The sequence below is a fragment of the Myripristis murdjan genome, chromosome 6 (genome assembly GCF_902150065.1).
Source record: "Myripristis murdjan chromosome 6, fMyrMur1.1, whole genome shotgun sequence".
Lineage (NCBI taxonomy): Eukaryota > Metazoa > Chordata > Actinopteri > Holocentriformes > Holocentridae > Myripristis > Myripristis murdjan.
The window spans coordinates 8,993,977-9,008,442 of NC_043985.1; the positions used below are offsets into that span (position 1 = coordinate 8,993,977).

The 14,466-nt window shown below is 44.5% G+C and overlaps 2 protein-coding genes across 8 annotated transcripts; one reads left to right on the forward strand and one right to left on the reverse strand.

Annotated features, from left to right (window-relative positions):
* Positions 1-532: 532 nt before the first annotated feature.
* Positions 533-7,736, reverse strand: znf319b (zinc finger protein 319b). 2 transcript variants are annotated; one of them, XM_030054145.1, is made up of 3 exons: positions 7,165-7,736; positions 5,961-6,129; positions 533-5,872 (listed from the first exon to the last, which is right to left on the reverse strand). In XM_030054145.1, the coding sequence occupies exons 2-3, from the start codon at positions 5,963-5,965 to the stop codon at positions 4,009-4,011; spliced, it is 1,869 nt and encodes a 622-aa protein (XP_029910005.1). In that variant the 5' UTR covers positions 5,966-6,129; positions 7,165-7,736; the 3' UTR covers positions 533-4,008. The 2 variants fall into 2 exon arrangements, with proteins under 2 accessions (XP_029910005.1, XP_029910006.1); XM_030054146.1 differs by having other exon boundaries at positions 5,961-7,736.
* usb1 (U6 snRNA biogenesis 1) lies at positions 6,630-14,205 on the forward strand. Of its 6 annotated transcripts, none has more exons than XM_030054154.1 (8): positions 6,630-6,724; positions 8,171-8,394; positions 10,477-10,616; positions 11,464-11,650; positions 12,247-12,300; positions 12,550-12,655; positions 13,461-13,541; positions 13,764-14,205. In XM_030054154.1, exons 1-8 carry the CDS (start codon positions 6,662-6,664, stop codon positions 13,869-13,871), a joined length of 963 nt encoding a protein of 320 aa, XP_029910014.1. In that variant the 5' UTR covers positions 6,630-6,661; the 3' UTR covers positions 13,872-14,205. The 6 variants fall into 6 exon arrangements, with proteins under 6 accessions (XP_029910014.1, XP_029910015.1, XP_029910019.1 ...); XM_030054155.1 differs by having other exon boundaries at positions 11,467-11,650; XM_030054159.1 differs by lacking the exon at positions 6,630-6,724 and adding an exon at positions 6,854-6,870.
* Positions 14,206-14,466: the final 261 nt, after the last annotated feature.

Consider the following 14,466-nt stretch of genomic DNA (forward strand, 5'->3'; position numbering starts at 1 on the left):
TTACAGGTGCAGCTACAACACAAACGTTTCCCCTCCAATGGGTTTCAACTGGAATAACCAAACGTGACACATGCAGCTTTATAAATGAAAAAAAAAAAGTTTTATTTGTTAGTGCTGTGTGTAATTGAATGCTACATACATACAGATAATCTTAGCATGAATGTACACATACTGTACGTCGCCACAATGTTTTTTTCTTTTCTGACTTTTTTTTTTTAAACTACATCATTCACATAACTACAGTACAATTTGAAAAAGCTATAGGAGGGAACAGTGCTTCGAGGGAGAGGAGGAAGGGGGGTGGGGAGGGTGGGGGGGTCACCAGTTCCCTGGGACAGAATACAGGAACTAACACAGCAAGCATGCAGAGAGCAAGAGACACCAGGGTCTGACGGGCAAGCGAGGGGAGAACTGCTAAAGGAACTGCATGATTTGTTGTAACACAGGAGGAGGAGATCGGCTAGCATGGAGGTAAATCGTTGTCTTAGTTTCTTTTAGTTCTTTTTTTCTTTCTCTTTTTTTAAAGCTGGGGCTGATTTAATTATTTGTGCTTAAAAGGGGGGACACGTTTCCCCTTCAACCCCTCCCACATTGATCTGTTGGTTATGAGAGGTGATTTTTTTTTTTCCTTCAGGGTGAGATGTTTCCTCATGTGGACGCTCAGATTTAAGGTGCATCACCAATTCCTCCAATTGGTCGTTTACTGTTCAAACTGCATGTGCAGCACACCAGGAGATGTGCCACCGCGCTGGGCTTGAACAAATCTTTGGCTTTTAAGGTTTACTGCTGAAACTGCTGTCATACAGTGCTGCTTTCCGCACTGCATGTGAGGTTCTGTCAGGTTCTGTCCTGCACCCGGTTTTTAATTATTAGTTATTATGCATCGCTTGTGATGTCCTAACACCAATTAACCTTTAACTAAAATCCTGATTTTTTTTTTTTTTTTATTAAAGGAGGGGAGGGGTTTGTCCTGATGACATTCTTGACATCGCAGTAACATAACCACCTTTCACACCACCACCCAACAGTATTCTTCATCTTGGTTATTCATATAGAAATCAAGCTTTTGTCTGTGTCTGTCCTAAAAAAACAAACAAACAAACCAAAACAAAGAACAAACCAAAAAAAACCCTATGTCTACATTATGGAAGATGAATACTCTGATGAATGAATGAATACTGTTTATGAATACTGTTTATTTCATCTATTTCAACTCCACTAGTCCATTAGTCTACCTGCTATCGCTTTATCCCCAACATAGCCCAAGGCCCTGGTCTCTCCCTCTGAGAATATAGATATTCATATCAATTTAAAGAATATTAATTAAAAAAATAATATAAACACAAATGTGGAAACATAAAAAAAAAACATATACAGTACTTTTTTCCCATTTAAAGTTCCAACTGTTCTTGGTTATTCAATGCCAGATTTAAAAAAAAAAAAAAAATCAACTAAAAGAAGATGAGAACAGCCATCTGACCTTGTGTTGTGATGATAAAGATGGACAGGGACAAAAAGCGGAAGGCGGAGGAAAAGGAGAGCAATGCAAAATGGAGGCAGAGAGACACCCTGGCCTCACTTTAAGGCCAAAACTTAAGAAAAAAAAAAAAGATTCACAAATGTTACTTCAATCTCTTTGCCCCCTCCGGTTTTTATAAAATATTTGTCAATACTGCACTCAAACCATGAGTCAAATAAACCATTCAACAGCAGGGTCGGTATGGTGGTGGTGGTGGTGATGATGGGGGGGCAGAAAGGGAACAATGAGCAACATGGCCGACATGTGAACTGATGTGTGTCCCAGAATTATCGAGTGTAACTACAGTCTCATGGCATTCATCAAGGAGGGCGTCATTAGCTTCGGTATAAACCCACCCTGACACACAAACGCTGAACGTGACATGACAGCGAGAACACAGTTAACAATAATTATGTTTAAAAAAAAAAAAAAAGAACATAACTGGACATAAGAGGCAGGCTCATCTTGCTAAAACAGCTTTCCAACAGGCCAAAAAGGTTAGTAAATTGTAAATTTAAAATAAAAATTAAAACAAGGCGCAAATCTGTTGAAAACAGTTTACATTTCTAGTACAGTTCTCTTCAGTCTGGATTTCCCTGTTTGACAGAATACCATGTTCATTCTTGTCTCTCCACCTCAGCAAGGGAGAGCATCACATACACGCGCGCACACACACGCACGCACACACATACACACACAGGGTGCTCTTGGAGATTCCCTGAAACATACCGATACAATCACTACATGGACTACAAAAAACAACAAGAAAGTATTTGTCAAAACATCTCACATGGTAAAAAGTAGCAAGAATACAAAAACAGTCAATCGATACGGTTTTCTTAAAAAGAGAAATTTTGACATTTCAAACTGAACTGGTAAGTATACTCAAGTCACACATCCGTACTATGTACAGGCTGAAAGAGGACGTGTAATGGCAGAAATCAGACATTTTCAGTACACATAGTCTAACAGCACTGACCTCTGCAGGAATATGACAGGTATATTAGTGTGAAATATATATTTCTATATATGTCCATATTAAACGGTGAGATTGATGGTAACCATACGTTTTTTGTTTGTTTTTTTTTAGAATGATGATAACTTCGGCTGGTTGGTTAATCTTCACACCTTTGGGATTCGGTGCTGCTTATGGTGTTTTGGTACAAACTAGAGCGGCCACAGTTGTCATGGCCCACATCAACATCCACGTACACTCACAGACATTTTATCATCGGAATCATTTCACAATAGCACAATACAACCCCCCACCGGCCCCTCCCCCCAAACCTTTTCCCTCACGTGATACTAAAAACATAAGAACTCTAAGCCAAGTAGCGTACTGGGTACTTCATACATAAAAAAGATAAAAATACTAAAATCCAGAGGGGGTGGGGGTATGGGAGGGGCAGAGGGAGGGAAGGGCGCGACGTGTCAGGCTAAAAGAGTCTGTATGTGCACACTGTTTCTGTATTAATGCAAGGATATGAAACCTAATAAAGTTTTCAATCACCCTCCACCCAACTATAGAAATACGTGTGTTTTGTGCGTGTAGTGGGGTTAGTCAAACACTACAGTCTTTGATCCTAAACAGCAAGAGGCCGTCAGCACTGGAGACACCGATGGAAACAGGAGAAAAGGAAGGTAGCAAAAGAAAGGAGGGATGAAAGAAAGGAGGGTCATGAGAGAAAAAGAGGGCAGAGAAGGACAGAGAGAGAAAAAGAAAGAAGAATAATCCCCCTCCATCGGTTAGCCAAGTAGTGAGGACAGTCTCTGGTTGGCTAGGTCACTTTAGATGGAGACTGGGTTGGCTCCCCTATGATCCACTCAATTTCCTTATACAAACTTACTGCCAAACTTTATTTACAAAACACAAAAAATGATTGGTTTTGTTAAGACAATGACTGAAGGCTGATGTGACATTTCAAATTCTTTTGCTTTTTTGCAGGATGGGTTGGTTGGTCCATGAGAACGGCTGGAGGGAGTTTAGGGAGGGATGAAGGTATTGGCTAGATCAAACTGCACGACAACCGAGTCTGCATAACAGTCAGACTTGGTTGGCAGTGAGTATGATTGGTGACAGAATGGTGACAGTACTGCCCCTTTAAATTTAAATTAAATCTCATTGCCATCGACTGTCTGAGAGTGGATGCTGAGGTAAAGGGGGGGACAGGCTTGAAAAGATGGAAGAAGAGGGAAAATGCGGGCAGGGAGGAGGGAAAGCTGCCTCAAGATTAAGGAAGGCCAGGGAGGGGGGACTGTTAGGTTTCAAGTGGGTTAGTAAAACAAGCAGGACCTGATGCAGGACTGCTGGGAGTGAATGGACTAACAATAGCCAGGACTGTCCTGTGAATGTGGAAAAAGTTAGGCTGAGTGAATAGCCTGCAAAGGATAGACAGGAGGACAAGAGGTTCAGAGGGACAGTGTGTTGAGTGCACTGGGTCAGTTCAGGCCTGTCTCCGAACAAAGCAGAAGGAATTCACTGGTGGACATTATATGCAGGGGGGCACAGGGTAGCCCCCTCCCTCAGCTGTGTGCTGCACGGTGTGGTCCTGCAAGGAGCCCAAGTCGCTGAAACGCTCGCCACACCACACACACTTGAACTGGCCCTCTCTGGAGTGGGTGCTCTGGTGCTTGTGCAGGTGCTCCCGCTGTTTGAAGCCCTTGTTGCAGTTGGCACACTTGTAGGGCTTCTCCCCCGTGTGCACGCGCCGGTGGCGGTTCAGGTCTGACGAGTACTTAAAACGTTTCTCACAGTCAGGGCACTTAAGTGGCTTCTCGCGCGATGGATCACAGCGGTGCTGGACGAATTCTGATGAGGAGAGAAATCGCCGGTCGCAGAGCGAGCACTTCAGGGGCTTCTCTTGGCAGTGGGAGTTCTGGTGACGCTGCAGCGTGGAGCTCTTCTTGTAGCCTTTCCCACACACATCACACTTGTACGGCTTGTCGGGCGAGCTGTTGGACGACTCGCCACACTTGTGTCTGAGCAGCTCTCCTGACTGACTGAACTCCTTTTGGCACGAGGCGCACTTGAACAGGTTGTCCATGCCGTGGACGTGCTGATGGTAAAGCAGGTGAGAGGGCTGCATGAAGCCTTTGTCACAGAGATTGCATTTAAACGGCCGGTCGGTAGGGTCCTTATGCGTACGTCGGTGGCGCACCAGCGCATACTGCTGTTTGAAGCTCATCTGGCACTCGTCACAATGGAACGGACGCTCCTCTGAGTGTGTGCGCTCATGCTGGCGTAGATCAGATGGGCGTTTGAAACCTTTTCCGCAAGTGGCACAGCGAAAGGGCCGGGCACCCTGCGGATGGCAGGGATGGTGTAGGAGCTCAGAGGATTCTTTGAAGTGCAGCTCGCATAAGTTGCATTTGAACAAGTGCTCCCCGGAATGGGCGTACATGTGACGAACTAGGTGGGACCGGTGCTTGAAGCTCTTCTCACACACAGCACACTTAAAAGGCCGTTCGTTGCTGTGTGTCCGCTGGTGGTGCGCTAGATGAGACGACTGGCTGAAGGCCTTGTCACATGTGTCACACTTGAAGGGCTTCTCTCCCGTGTGCACTCTCTCATGGCGGGTGAGCTCTGACAGGTGCTTGAAGCCCTTCTGGCAGACAGAGCATTTGTAAGGCCTGTCTCGGGCTGAAGGGAAGGGCAGAGTGGAAGAGCTGCTGCTGGCTGATGCCCCGTCGCTGTTAGACTGCTGGGGGTTGGTTGCTGACGAAGTAGGCGTGACGTTGCCAGAGGAACCAGGTCTGTAGGTCTTCTCACAGATCGAGCACTTCATCGGGTTGGTGCTGTTATGGGAGGTGTGGTGCTGGGCAAGAGATGTGAGCAAGGAGAAGCCCATCTTACACACCCCACACACAAAAGGCTTCTGCTCCACTTGAACACACTGGTGCTCTAGCAGGTCAGTTGCCTGATGGAAGATCTTCATGCACTGAGTGCACTGGAATGATCTGTCCTGACTGACCATGCACTGGTGCTCGTGTGGGTTGGCCAGGTGGGAAATATCGTGCCCACAAGCCCCACACTTGTGCCCTCCCTCGGTTCCTACCTGTAGGGAGGGCTGCTGAGCCTGAGCAGGGTGCTGCTGCTGACTGTGCTGCCCTCCTCCATGCTGCTGACCTCCACCATGTTGCTGGCTGTGCTGGCCATGCTGGGTCTGCTGCTGCTGCTGTAGAGACGGAGGGTCCGGCTGCAAGACGATGCCGTACACGGCACAGCCCAGCGCGTTCTCAGTGCCCGGAGGGATGGTGTGGACGACCGGAGGGGGAGCGACAGCATGTTGCTGCCAGGCCTCCGTCATGCGGGCTCGGGTGTAGGGGTTCAGTTTGGCAGCTGGTGTGGCCCAACTAGGGTGAGAAAGGGAGATTGGGAGATATTTTGACTAATGGGCTAAAGAGTTCAGGGTGTGTGAAGAGCAAAGGACAAAAAACTCACTCCATTTCAATAAGTGGCACTGAAGAACTGGCAATGGTGCTTGTTGAGGGGGCCGTGACGGAGGATTTTATGACTGAACAGCGATGCGATGGACGACGGCTGTTTAGAGATCAGAGGTGCATGGGGAGGTTGAGGAAAATCCACAACATTCACTTCTGTTCTCAGTCTTCTGTATGGGGGGAAAAGAGGAAAAAAGAAAGCGAAACAGTCACTGTCCGATAACAAATCATTGTCAATATCAAATGTCACTCAATAATAAATCATGAAAACTACTGAGGTTTTGAACCGGGGCGTTCCAGCGTTAGGTGACACTTCCAACATCTCCTGAGCCAAAAAGACAAACCACTGGCCACAGAGATATTTGGGTAGCAAAGCATGGTTCACATTTCTGAGATTTATCTTGCTACATCTGCTATTTCCTCCTACTTTTACAGCCTGCTTAGACTTGTTTTTGTGGGAATTCAGCAGAACAAGAGCCATGAAACTTACTTGGTCAGAGACATAGTTGCTTCATTACATGATTTCAAGCAGCTGCATGCCAGATTGTGTTAAATGTTTGGGTAATAAAACTGTCCCAAAAGCAGGCACTTTAACAAGCGTTCCTAAACCATCTCAGAGTCAAACTGCATGTGAAACATCAGGTCCAGTAATCAAAGTCTCATTTACATCAGACACAGTAATCAACCAGCTGCCTTGAAGTCATGTACATGAGGATCGGAAAGATCTGGACGCCTTTCCAATGGACAGGGATTGTTGACACTTCTGTAAGCGTCCCAAAAAACGACACTTTATTTTGTAAAACGATCTGTTGTGCACAGTGCCTTATTTGAATCTCTCCAACATCCGTCAACGCACAAAAACATAGCATGTCAGCACTGGTTAGCATCCCATCCCCACTGGCGACTAACTGGTACATTTTAATCAGCATCACACTTGTTCAGTAGTTCCACCCCTTTCAAAGCAGAATCACAAATGTTCAACGATTTGCGGTGAACACTGGAAGTCAGCGTCTGCGCATCATATTCATCTACAGGCAAGAAGAGATCACTGAGAGCAGGATGAGCTAGCTGGCTAGCACGGCTACTTGCTAACGTAGAAAATAGCTAAGGTTAGCATGCTAGCCGCTGGGAAAATATTAGCGAAGCAGCCGTGTTACTAGCTTAATGCGCCGCACCAGTGATGTGGAAGGCGGTATTATACGTACATTGAGTGTCCATTAAAGGGTTATTTGAAGCCGCTGGAAATTTCTCCATAAAATGCTAGCTCGTCTTAGGTAGCTAGGCCCGAAAATACGTCCCTTCTTCACATCCGCAGACAGCTCTCGGATGCTCTCTTGTTCGAGATCTGTGGCTCCGGGGGCCGAAAAATATTGGATTTGTAGCTCACTGAATGGGCGAAACTTCCCTGTAGTATTCAAAACTGCCCCCGAAATGCTGTTGGTTTACACGCACAGTCGTTCGGCAGCTTTGCCATCATCCCGGCTGGTGAAAAAAACAATAATTTTGTTATAAATTGCTAGCTGGCTATCGGCTAGCTTGTGAGTCCCTGCCCGCGCACGGGAACATGAATAAGTCAAGAGTTAATTGGCATGCTCACAACACGCCCGGAACCCGCTCCGGGTGGCTTTTATCACACCCTGCACCGCAAACACCCGCGTTTACCACACCGTGACACCGTGTGCACTGTCTGCCAGGGGAAATTCAATAGGAAAATACTGTTTACTGTTCATACGCATCCCTAAACACAATTATATCTCCCAAAAGTATCACCATGTGTAAACCATGCCGTAGAATAATTGTATTTTGGATAAAATAAGCATTCTAGCGGAGATTTTTTTTTTTGCTGGGTAGTAAACAATACATCGGCTGTTTAATGTCACACACACACACACACACACACACACACACACACACACACACACACACACACACACACACACACACACACACACACTGTACTCTAATGTGGACTAGCTGTGAGGTGGAACTGTGTAGCGACGCGGACGGTGTTTCCGTGGGACATGAATTGGGTTTACAACAGGTTGTTTACATCGGAAGCGCCGGGTTCAGAGGAGCGCACGCCGCTGATAGGTCGACACTGCCGGGGATTTAACGTGCAGATGACCGGTCACGGCTATTTATTATTATTGGTGTAAATTAGTGTTTTTTGTCGGATTTGTTCACTTTTCGTAATGTGTGCGTCATGTGTAGCTGGTAGGTGCCGCTGACATTGAGACGAAGCTCCGCTGCAGGATGTTGGTCGGCTACAGCAGCAGCTCCGAGGAGGAAGAGGAGGCTAACCCTGACCCTGACCCTAAGCCTAAGCCTGGAGGCAGCAGCGGCCGACGGAGAGGCTGTGAGGAGGAGGAGGAGGAGGAGGATGACAGCCCGAGGAGGAAGAAGCTCAAAGCGGAGGAGCGGGTCGCCACAACGAGGTGTGTGTTTAGCTCAGCCGTGCTCTCTGCTCCTCAGCCCGGCGGAGGTTCGCTGTGATTGAACCCTGCCAGCATCTCTGGGCTCAGTGTGACCACATTCAACGTTTAACGTCTCTAAATACGTGATTAACCGTGTTTTTTGCCACCTATGTCATGACTTTTCCTGATTTTAAGTGGGATAAGTGGGTAAACAAGATATTATCGTGATGATATGTTTTCAGCGTCCTGCGTATTTGGTAACTTTTGAGGTTTTTTGGGGGACGCCGAGGAACTGGAACATGCCATTTCAAATTGTCAGAACATAACAGAGGTTAATGTGACATTTGGGAAAATGGGTGCGGGAAGTGGTGCGGTATGTTTTACGTAAAAGGGATATTTAGGAAGTCAACAAGACACAAAAAGTACCTGACACATAAACGTGGGTAACAATTTTTATTCTAATCCTTCTGGAGGTTTAAATTTCTGGTGTCAAACTGACGCCAAGTGATAAAAAATGTAAGTAAATTTGAGGCTGACAGGAGGGTTAATTCAGTGCTTCCCAAAAGAGTCTTCAAGGACCCCCGTGTCCTGTGGGTTCTTGTTCCATCTCTCTTCCTGCACACCTGATCCATTTAAAGGGACTGCTGTGGGAACAACTGAATTATTCCTCCTGTTGGCTTCAGATTCACTCGTCATGCTCACACTGATCATACTGATCATACTGACTGAGTGTGGTTTATCCTGTCTAGGAAACGTATAAATCTACCCTCCGTTCCTGAGGTTCTCATTCACGGCTGTTATCTCATCTTAACTAGAGTTACAACAACACAAGTCTGGTTTGTGACATGAAGGCGTTCAAGAACTCCTGCCCAGTATAGCAGCCAGTAAGGGACATTTAGTAGAATCCAAATCCAGTTCTGCACCATTGCAGACGGTCTGAACACCTTACACTGTTTGAGATGAGTGCCACAACTTATAGCCTGACCAACATTTTTATGTTTTTATTACGTTTTGCTTTATACAGGAGCTGTACTCACATGATCATCCTGGGCTTCATGAGTTGTAACATGCTACTTTTTAATTCCAGGAAACCTCATTTTTAAAATTTAAAGCAAAATTGAACTTTGGTGTACTGCTGTGTTGTCCAGTCCCCTGGCTGTGATCTGAGTCCACATGGAGCTGAAACCTCCTCATCAGCTGCTCTGTGCTCCTCTGTGCGGATAATCCTCAATACTGGATTTGTATCTATCACTTAGTGCAACAAAACAGTTACATAAAAAACACAAACAGTGGATTATACCTATGATAAATAAATAAATACAGTTCTGGTATCAATTTTTTCCCCTTGCAATTACAATTATTTGTGAAACTATTTTCTCCATTCCCTCTGCAGAATATCTACTATGCAGCAGTTTACTGCTACCTGCTGGATCTTCCAATTCAAATAAGAAAATGACAAGAAAAGAGTTGTTTAATTTCCTTAACAAATGACTAACAGGACTTATTATTTTTTGTATTGCATAAGTGTTATTTGGGATCAGTTTTGCAGTGTGATAGAAGTGAAAGGAGAGATAGAAGCAGCGTTGTGGATTACCAGCCCATGAGAACACAGAGCAGCTGATGAGGATGAGGATGTTTAAAGTTTAATCTAAAGGGCCGCTGTCAGCTGAGCAGCAGCCCTGTGCAGAAACCAGGCTGCTGTGTTGTCCCTCCGTGCTTAAAAGTTACTGTCAAAGTTACTGGTGAGCGCACCCTGCCTGTCAGTGGTGTGTGCCTGTTTTATCAATTAATCTTGTGATATCTTCCACATTACCACAACTCCAAGTGTCACATATTAGGGCTGGGCTATATATTGATATTATGTATTTACCATGATATGGCATAATATCTATATTACTAATAATTGATCAGCAAAAATCTCTTGTGTTTAAATATCTTATGAAAACACCAACAGTCATCCTCTCAGTATTGTCACAGTATTTGGTATTACGAGGTCTTTGGTCAAAGACATCATGATGTTTGATTTTGTCCATATCGCCCCGCCTGACTCTCTGTGGTACAGCAGTTGAATGCACTCGTCTGATTGGACCATGTTTCTGCCAGGCTCCCTGTTCCTGGCTGCTTATTGGCCATGTTCCCGGAGGAGGTGGAACTGCAGACTGAAGACAGCTCCCTTCATGGTGGACGCGTCCGCTCCTTCAAACACGAGAGAGGGAACTGGGCCACATATGTCTACTTTCCATGTAAGACCTCTACAGATTACGGTGGGAAAAAACTACCACAGTGAGTTGTTCTTGTATTAGGAGGCGTTTGAGGTTGTGGCGTGATGAGAAACTCCAGTCTGCAAAGCTGAGGAGCGAAGTCCATGTATGTGCAGTGCCGTTTGTAAGCTGCTATTGTGGAGGTGTAAACACACACTAATCTGTTTGCTGTGTACACACACATATCTGCGGTGGGACGTCACTGCCCACATGGCTGCTGTTACTTTTAATGATTCACAAAAGGAAATATTGATCATAGCTAGGCCTTTCATAGTTACGACATAATTGCATGGTTGTGATTATTTGAGGTGACAGCGGCCATATTGCATAACGTCAAGTTCCATGTTTTCATCCAAATGTTGAGGGGATTTTAAGCCAGCGCTAGAAATGTGGAAACATATAGAATAAAAATAGATATGTTTTTGTTGTTTTGTTTTTCAAAGCCTAAAAGTTAAAAGTTTCCATTTCTTTATACATTCCAGCACACAATTCTTATAAATGTATTTTCTTCTTCATTATGTGTATGTGTATGTGTGCAATTATTAAGGTTATGCTACAATTTTGGCATAAAAAATCATGATAATGACAGCCCTAATCATAGCTCATAACCTCAAATTCATATGCACGAAAAAATGTAAACATATTGAAAAAGATATTTTACGTTCTAAAGTTGTTTTACACAACAAGACAGCAAATTGTATCGCACGCATCTCGCTTTTCGGCTTTGTAGATGGGACGGCACATTTGTGTAGCAAGTGTGGCAGTTTTTCACTCCCATAGCAGTGAAAACACACCTGACAGACACAGACACAGTCTCTCCCTGTGCCAGCAGACCATCCTGACGAGGAGTTTGTGGAGCTGCTGGACGAGCTGCTGTCGGCAGCGAGGGCCCATGGTGTAGCTTTAAGCCAGCAGGAGGAGTTCCACCTCAGCCTGTCTCAGACTGTGGTGCTGAGGCATCACTGGATCCTGCCCTTCACACAGAGGCTCAAGGCAGGCCTGGCCCACTGCAAAAAGTTAGTTCATCATCTACCCATGCACAGGGGACAGTTTGATTATAAATTAAAAATGGGATGGTGTGCAACTCAGTGGAAACTTTTCTTACTTTTTCTCTGGAAATGATCATGAATTCAGACATTGCTGCCAGTGACAGAGCACCTACACTCTACACTACCTACACTACAGTTTTGGACAGTTTGTGAGAAAAATATTCTTACAGATCCACTATCAAATCTCACATTGTGTGATATGTTTTTCTGGTTGATAATCCTCAGTTAAAGAGTGATGTGGCCTCAGTCACAGTGACCACTGTCAGCACGCAGCACGTTTAAATCTAAAGGTTTAGGTCCAGGTATCTCAAAAATATATGGGATTTTGAGGCTGAACATGTGGAAACCCTACAGTCATTGCTAAGCTACAACTATAATTCTTATTCAGTCAGGCAAGTCGATTAAGGCCACATTTCAAGCAGCAGCCTGCGGGCTAAGTCGCACTGGGCTGGGTAGGGTAGGGAAAAAAAAGCATGCCAAGTTTTTAAAATCACATCTGATGCTGACGATTGTGAAACTGTTTTTCCAGGTGGAAACTGACGGGTTGTGTTTGTGTTTTCCAGGTTTACATGCTCAGCAGGAAGACTGAAGGTCTATTGTAATGCTGAGAGGACCAGGTACAGTCAAGATGCTTACAGTCTCCTAGGATACAGATGCATTCCTGTCAACTTTGTCTAATTGTGCATCAGAGTAACTTTTTGTCTTACCTGCCAAAGTCAGATAACCACATTTCAAAACTTCAGGTGCATTTCTAAGCTTTGTCTGTCTGCATTAGCTATGGTAGGTGTCTTTTGATTGACTGGTTTCTTTATGGTCTAGTTGTCTGTCTGTGTGTGTGATTCTGCGTGTCTGTCTGTCTCCTACAGGACGTTTTTGGGCATGGAGGTGTCTACTGGGCATGCTCAGTTGCTGGATCTGGTCAGAGTGGTTGACAGAACTATGACAGAATTTCACCTGGATACTTTCTACAAGGTCACTGATCCCAGCCTCTGACAGCCTTCGCATCGTCTGTCACCGTCATATGTCATGCATCATTCACAAGCCATGATTTCAACACTGCAAAAACTCAAAATCTTACCAAGATTATTTGTCTTATTTCAAGTCAAAAATGTCTTATTACTAGTCAAAATATCTCATTACACTTAAAATAAGACATGATCACCTCAGAAGTAACTTGTTTTTAGACAATTGTCTCTTGTTTCAAGTGAAAATTTGCTTGAAACAAGTGAAAATTTGCTTGTTTCATTGGCAAAATTTGTTGCTTGTTTCTAGCTAATTTTCACTTATTTCAAGTGAATTTTCACTTTTTCCACTGGCAAATTTTGCCAATGAAACAAGCAAATTTTCACTTGTTTCAAGTGAATTTTCACTTGAAACAAGTGAAAATCGTCTAAAAACAATTTATTTCTGAGCTGATCATTTCTTATTTTAAGTGTAATGAGATATTTTGACTAGAAATAAGACAAATAATCAAACTGTAGCTGAACTACTAAAGCCACAATAAAGCTAAATTGAACTTGGGTAGAGTGTTGGGTTATGTAATCACCCAGGCGTGATATGGGTCCCCATGGGTTACTTGGTCTGTACTCCTCTGGGCTGTTAATCCACAATACTGTACTTGTGTCTCTCCATTCACGTCCATAGTGTGGCAAAGCGGCTCTAAAAATAACACGTGCAGCACAGAAACATCAACAAAGGGGATTATGTAAATATATAAATGATCAAATCCTGGTGCCAATGTGTTGCTGATGTTGTTCCCTCTGCTTTATCCTCTCAGGATCCGTCTTTCCATGTGAGTCTGGCCTGGTGTGTCGGAGACTTGACAGGCCTGATGAAAGACTGCCTTCAGGAGCTGCAGGTATCAGGATCTCCCTTCTTACAACTTCACCGCCGCTCTAACACTGACCTGTAATAGTGTGTTCAGTTGTACAGCAGTCATTTCACTGTTCCTCCTAAAAACAAACTCAGTCCAGTCTTTGTCTCAGCCTCAATCAGACCAGTTCCTACTGAAGGCCTGGACTGCCTTGCACGGAGTTTATCGCCACTGTTAACATGCATTTGTTTCTTTTTTCTTTTTTAGCGTCTTGTTGATGAACATGAGGACGGGCCCTTTGCACTGAGGCTGGACTGTGAGGAGTTGCGCTGTAGGGCGGGAAACAAGACGTTCAGCTTTGCTCTGGAGCCCTAAAACCTGACTCGTACCCCTGACCTTAGTTCTGGCCCGCACTGCAGACTGAGCAAAAACGTCCTCCTTTCCTGAACTCAGGAAACTCCTTCTGTCCTCAGTGTCCATTATTTTTGTCATACTCTCAGCACTCAACAGGCAAACAGCTCAGTCTACTAAAACTAAGTGTATTCCTGTTAGAGTGCTTGCAAAACACAGAAACCTATTGATTTACAGTTACAGAGACAATCAAAGCTCAGAATCTAAAATGAGGAAAGCAATATGTTGTTACTACATCCCAGTTTCCAAATGTTGTATGTCTTTTCTAATGGTAAATAAATGTGTTTTTCTAGTTTCATGATGCTTTTTTATAAAAGCCTGAATAGGAAAGTTACAGCACTGCTACATTTTGGTTTCAGCATTAAACACACAAGAGCATGACGATGTGTGTCAGCAGCTGCAAATGGTGTAGAAAGCCTCACTGATGGGAAGTTGTGGATGCAGTCGCTATTGAAACGTAATCAAGTGTTTCCTGCCTAAGGTCACACCGTCTTTTTTTCCCCCCACACATACGAACCGCAGATGATTTGTTCTCATATGATGTATAGGAGGGTTGTGT

What these genes read in the sequence shown, in the direction of transcription:
- usb1 (XM_030054154.1), top strand. Translation starts at nt 6,662, where the DNA reads ATGTACATGAGGATCGGAAAGATCTGGACGCCTTTCCAATGGACAGGG. An exon ending in CACATATGTCTACTTTCCAT is followed by an intron (nt 10,617 to 11,463) that starts GTAAGACCTCTA and finishes TCCCTGTGCCAG; the next exon opens with CAGACCATCCTGACGAGGAG. An exon ending in GGCCTGGCCCACTGCAAAAA is followed by an intron (nt 11,651 to 12,246) that starts GTTAGTTCATCA and finishes TGTGTTTTCCAG; the next exon opens with GTTTACATGCTCAGCAGGAA.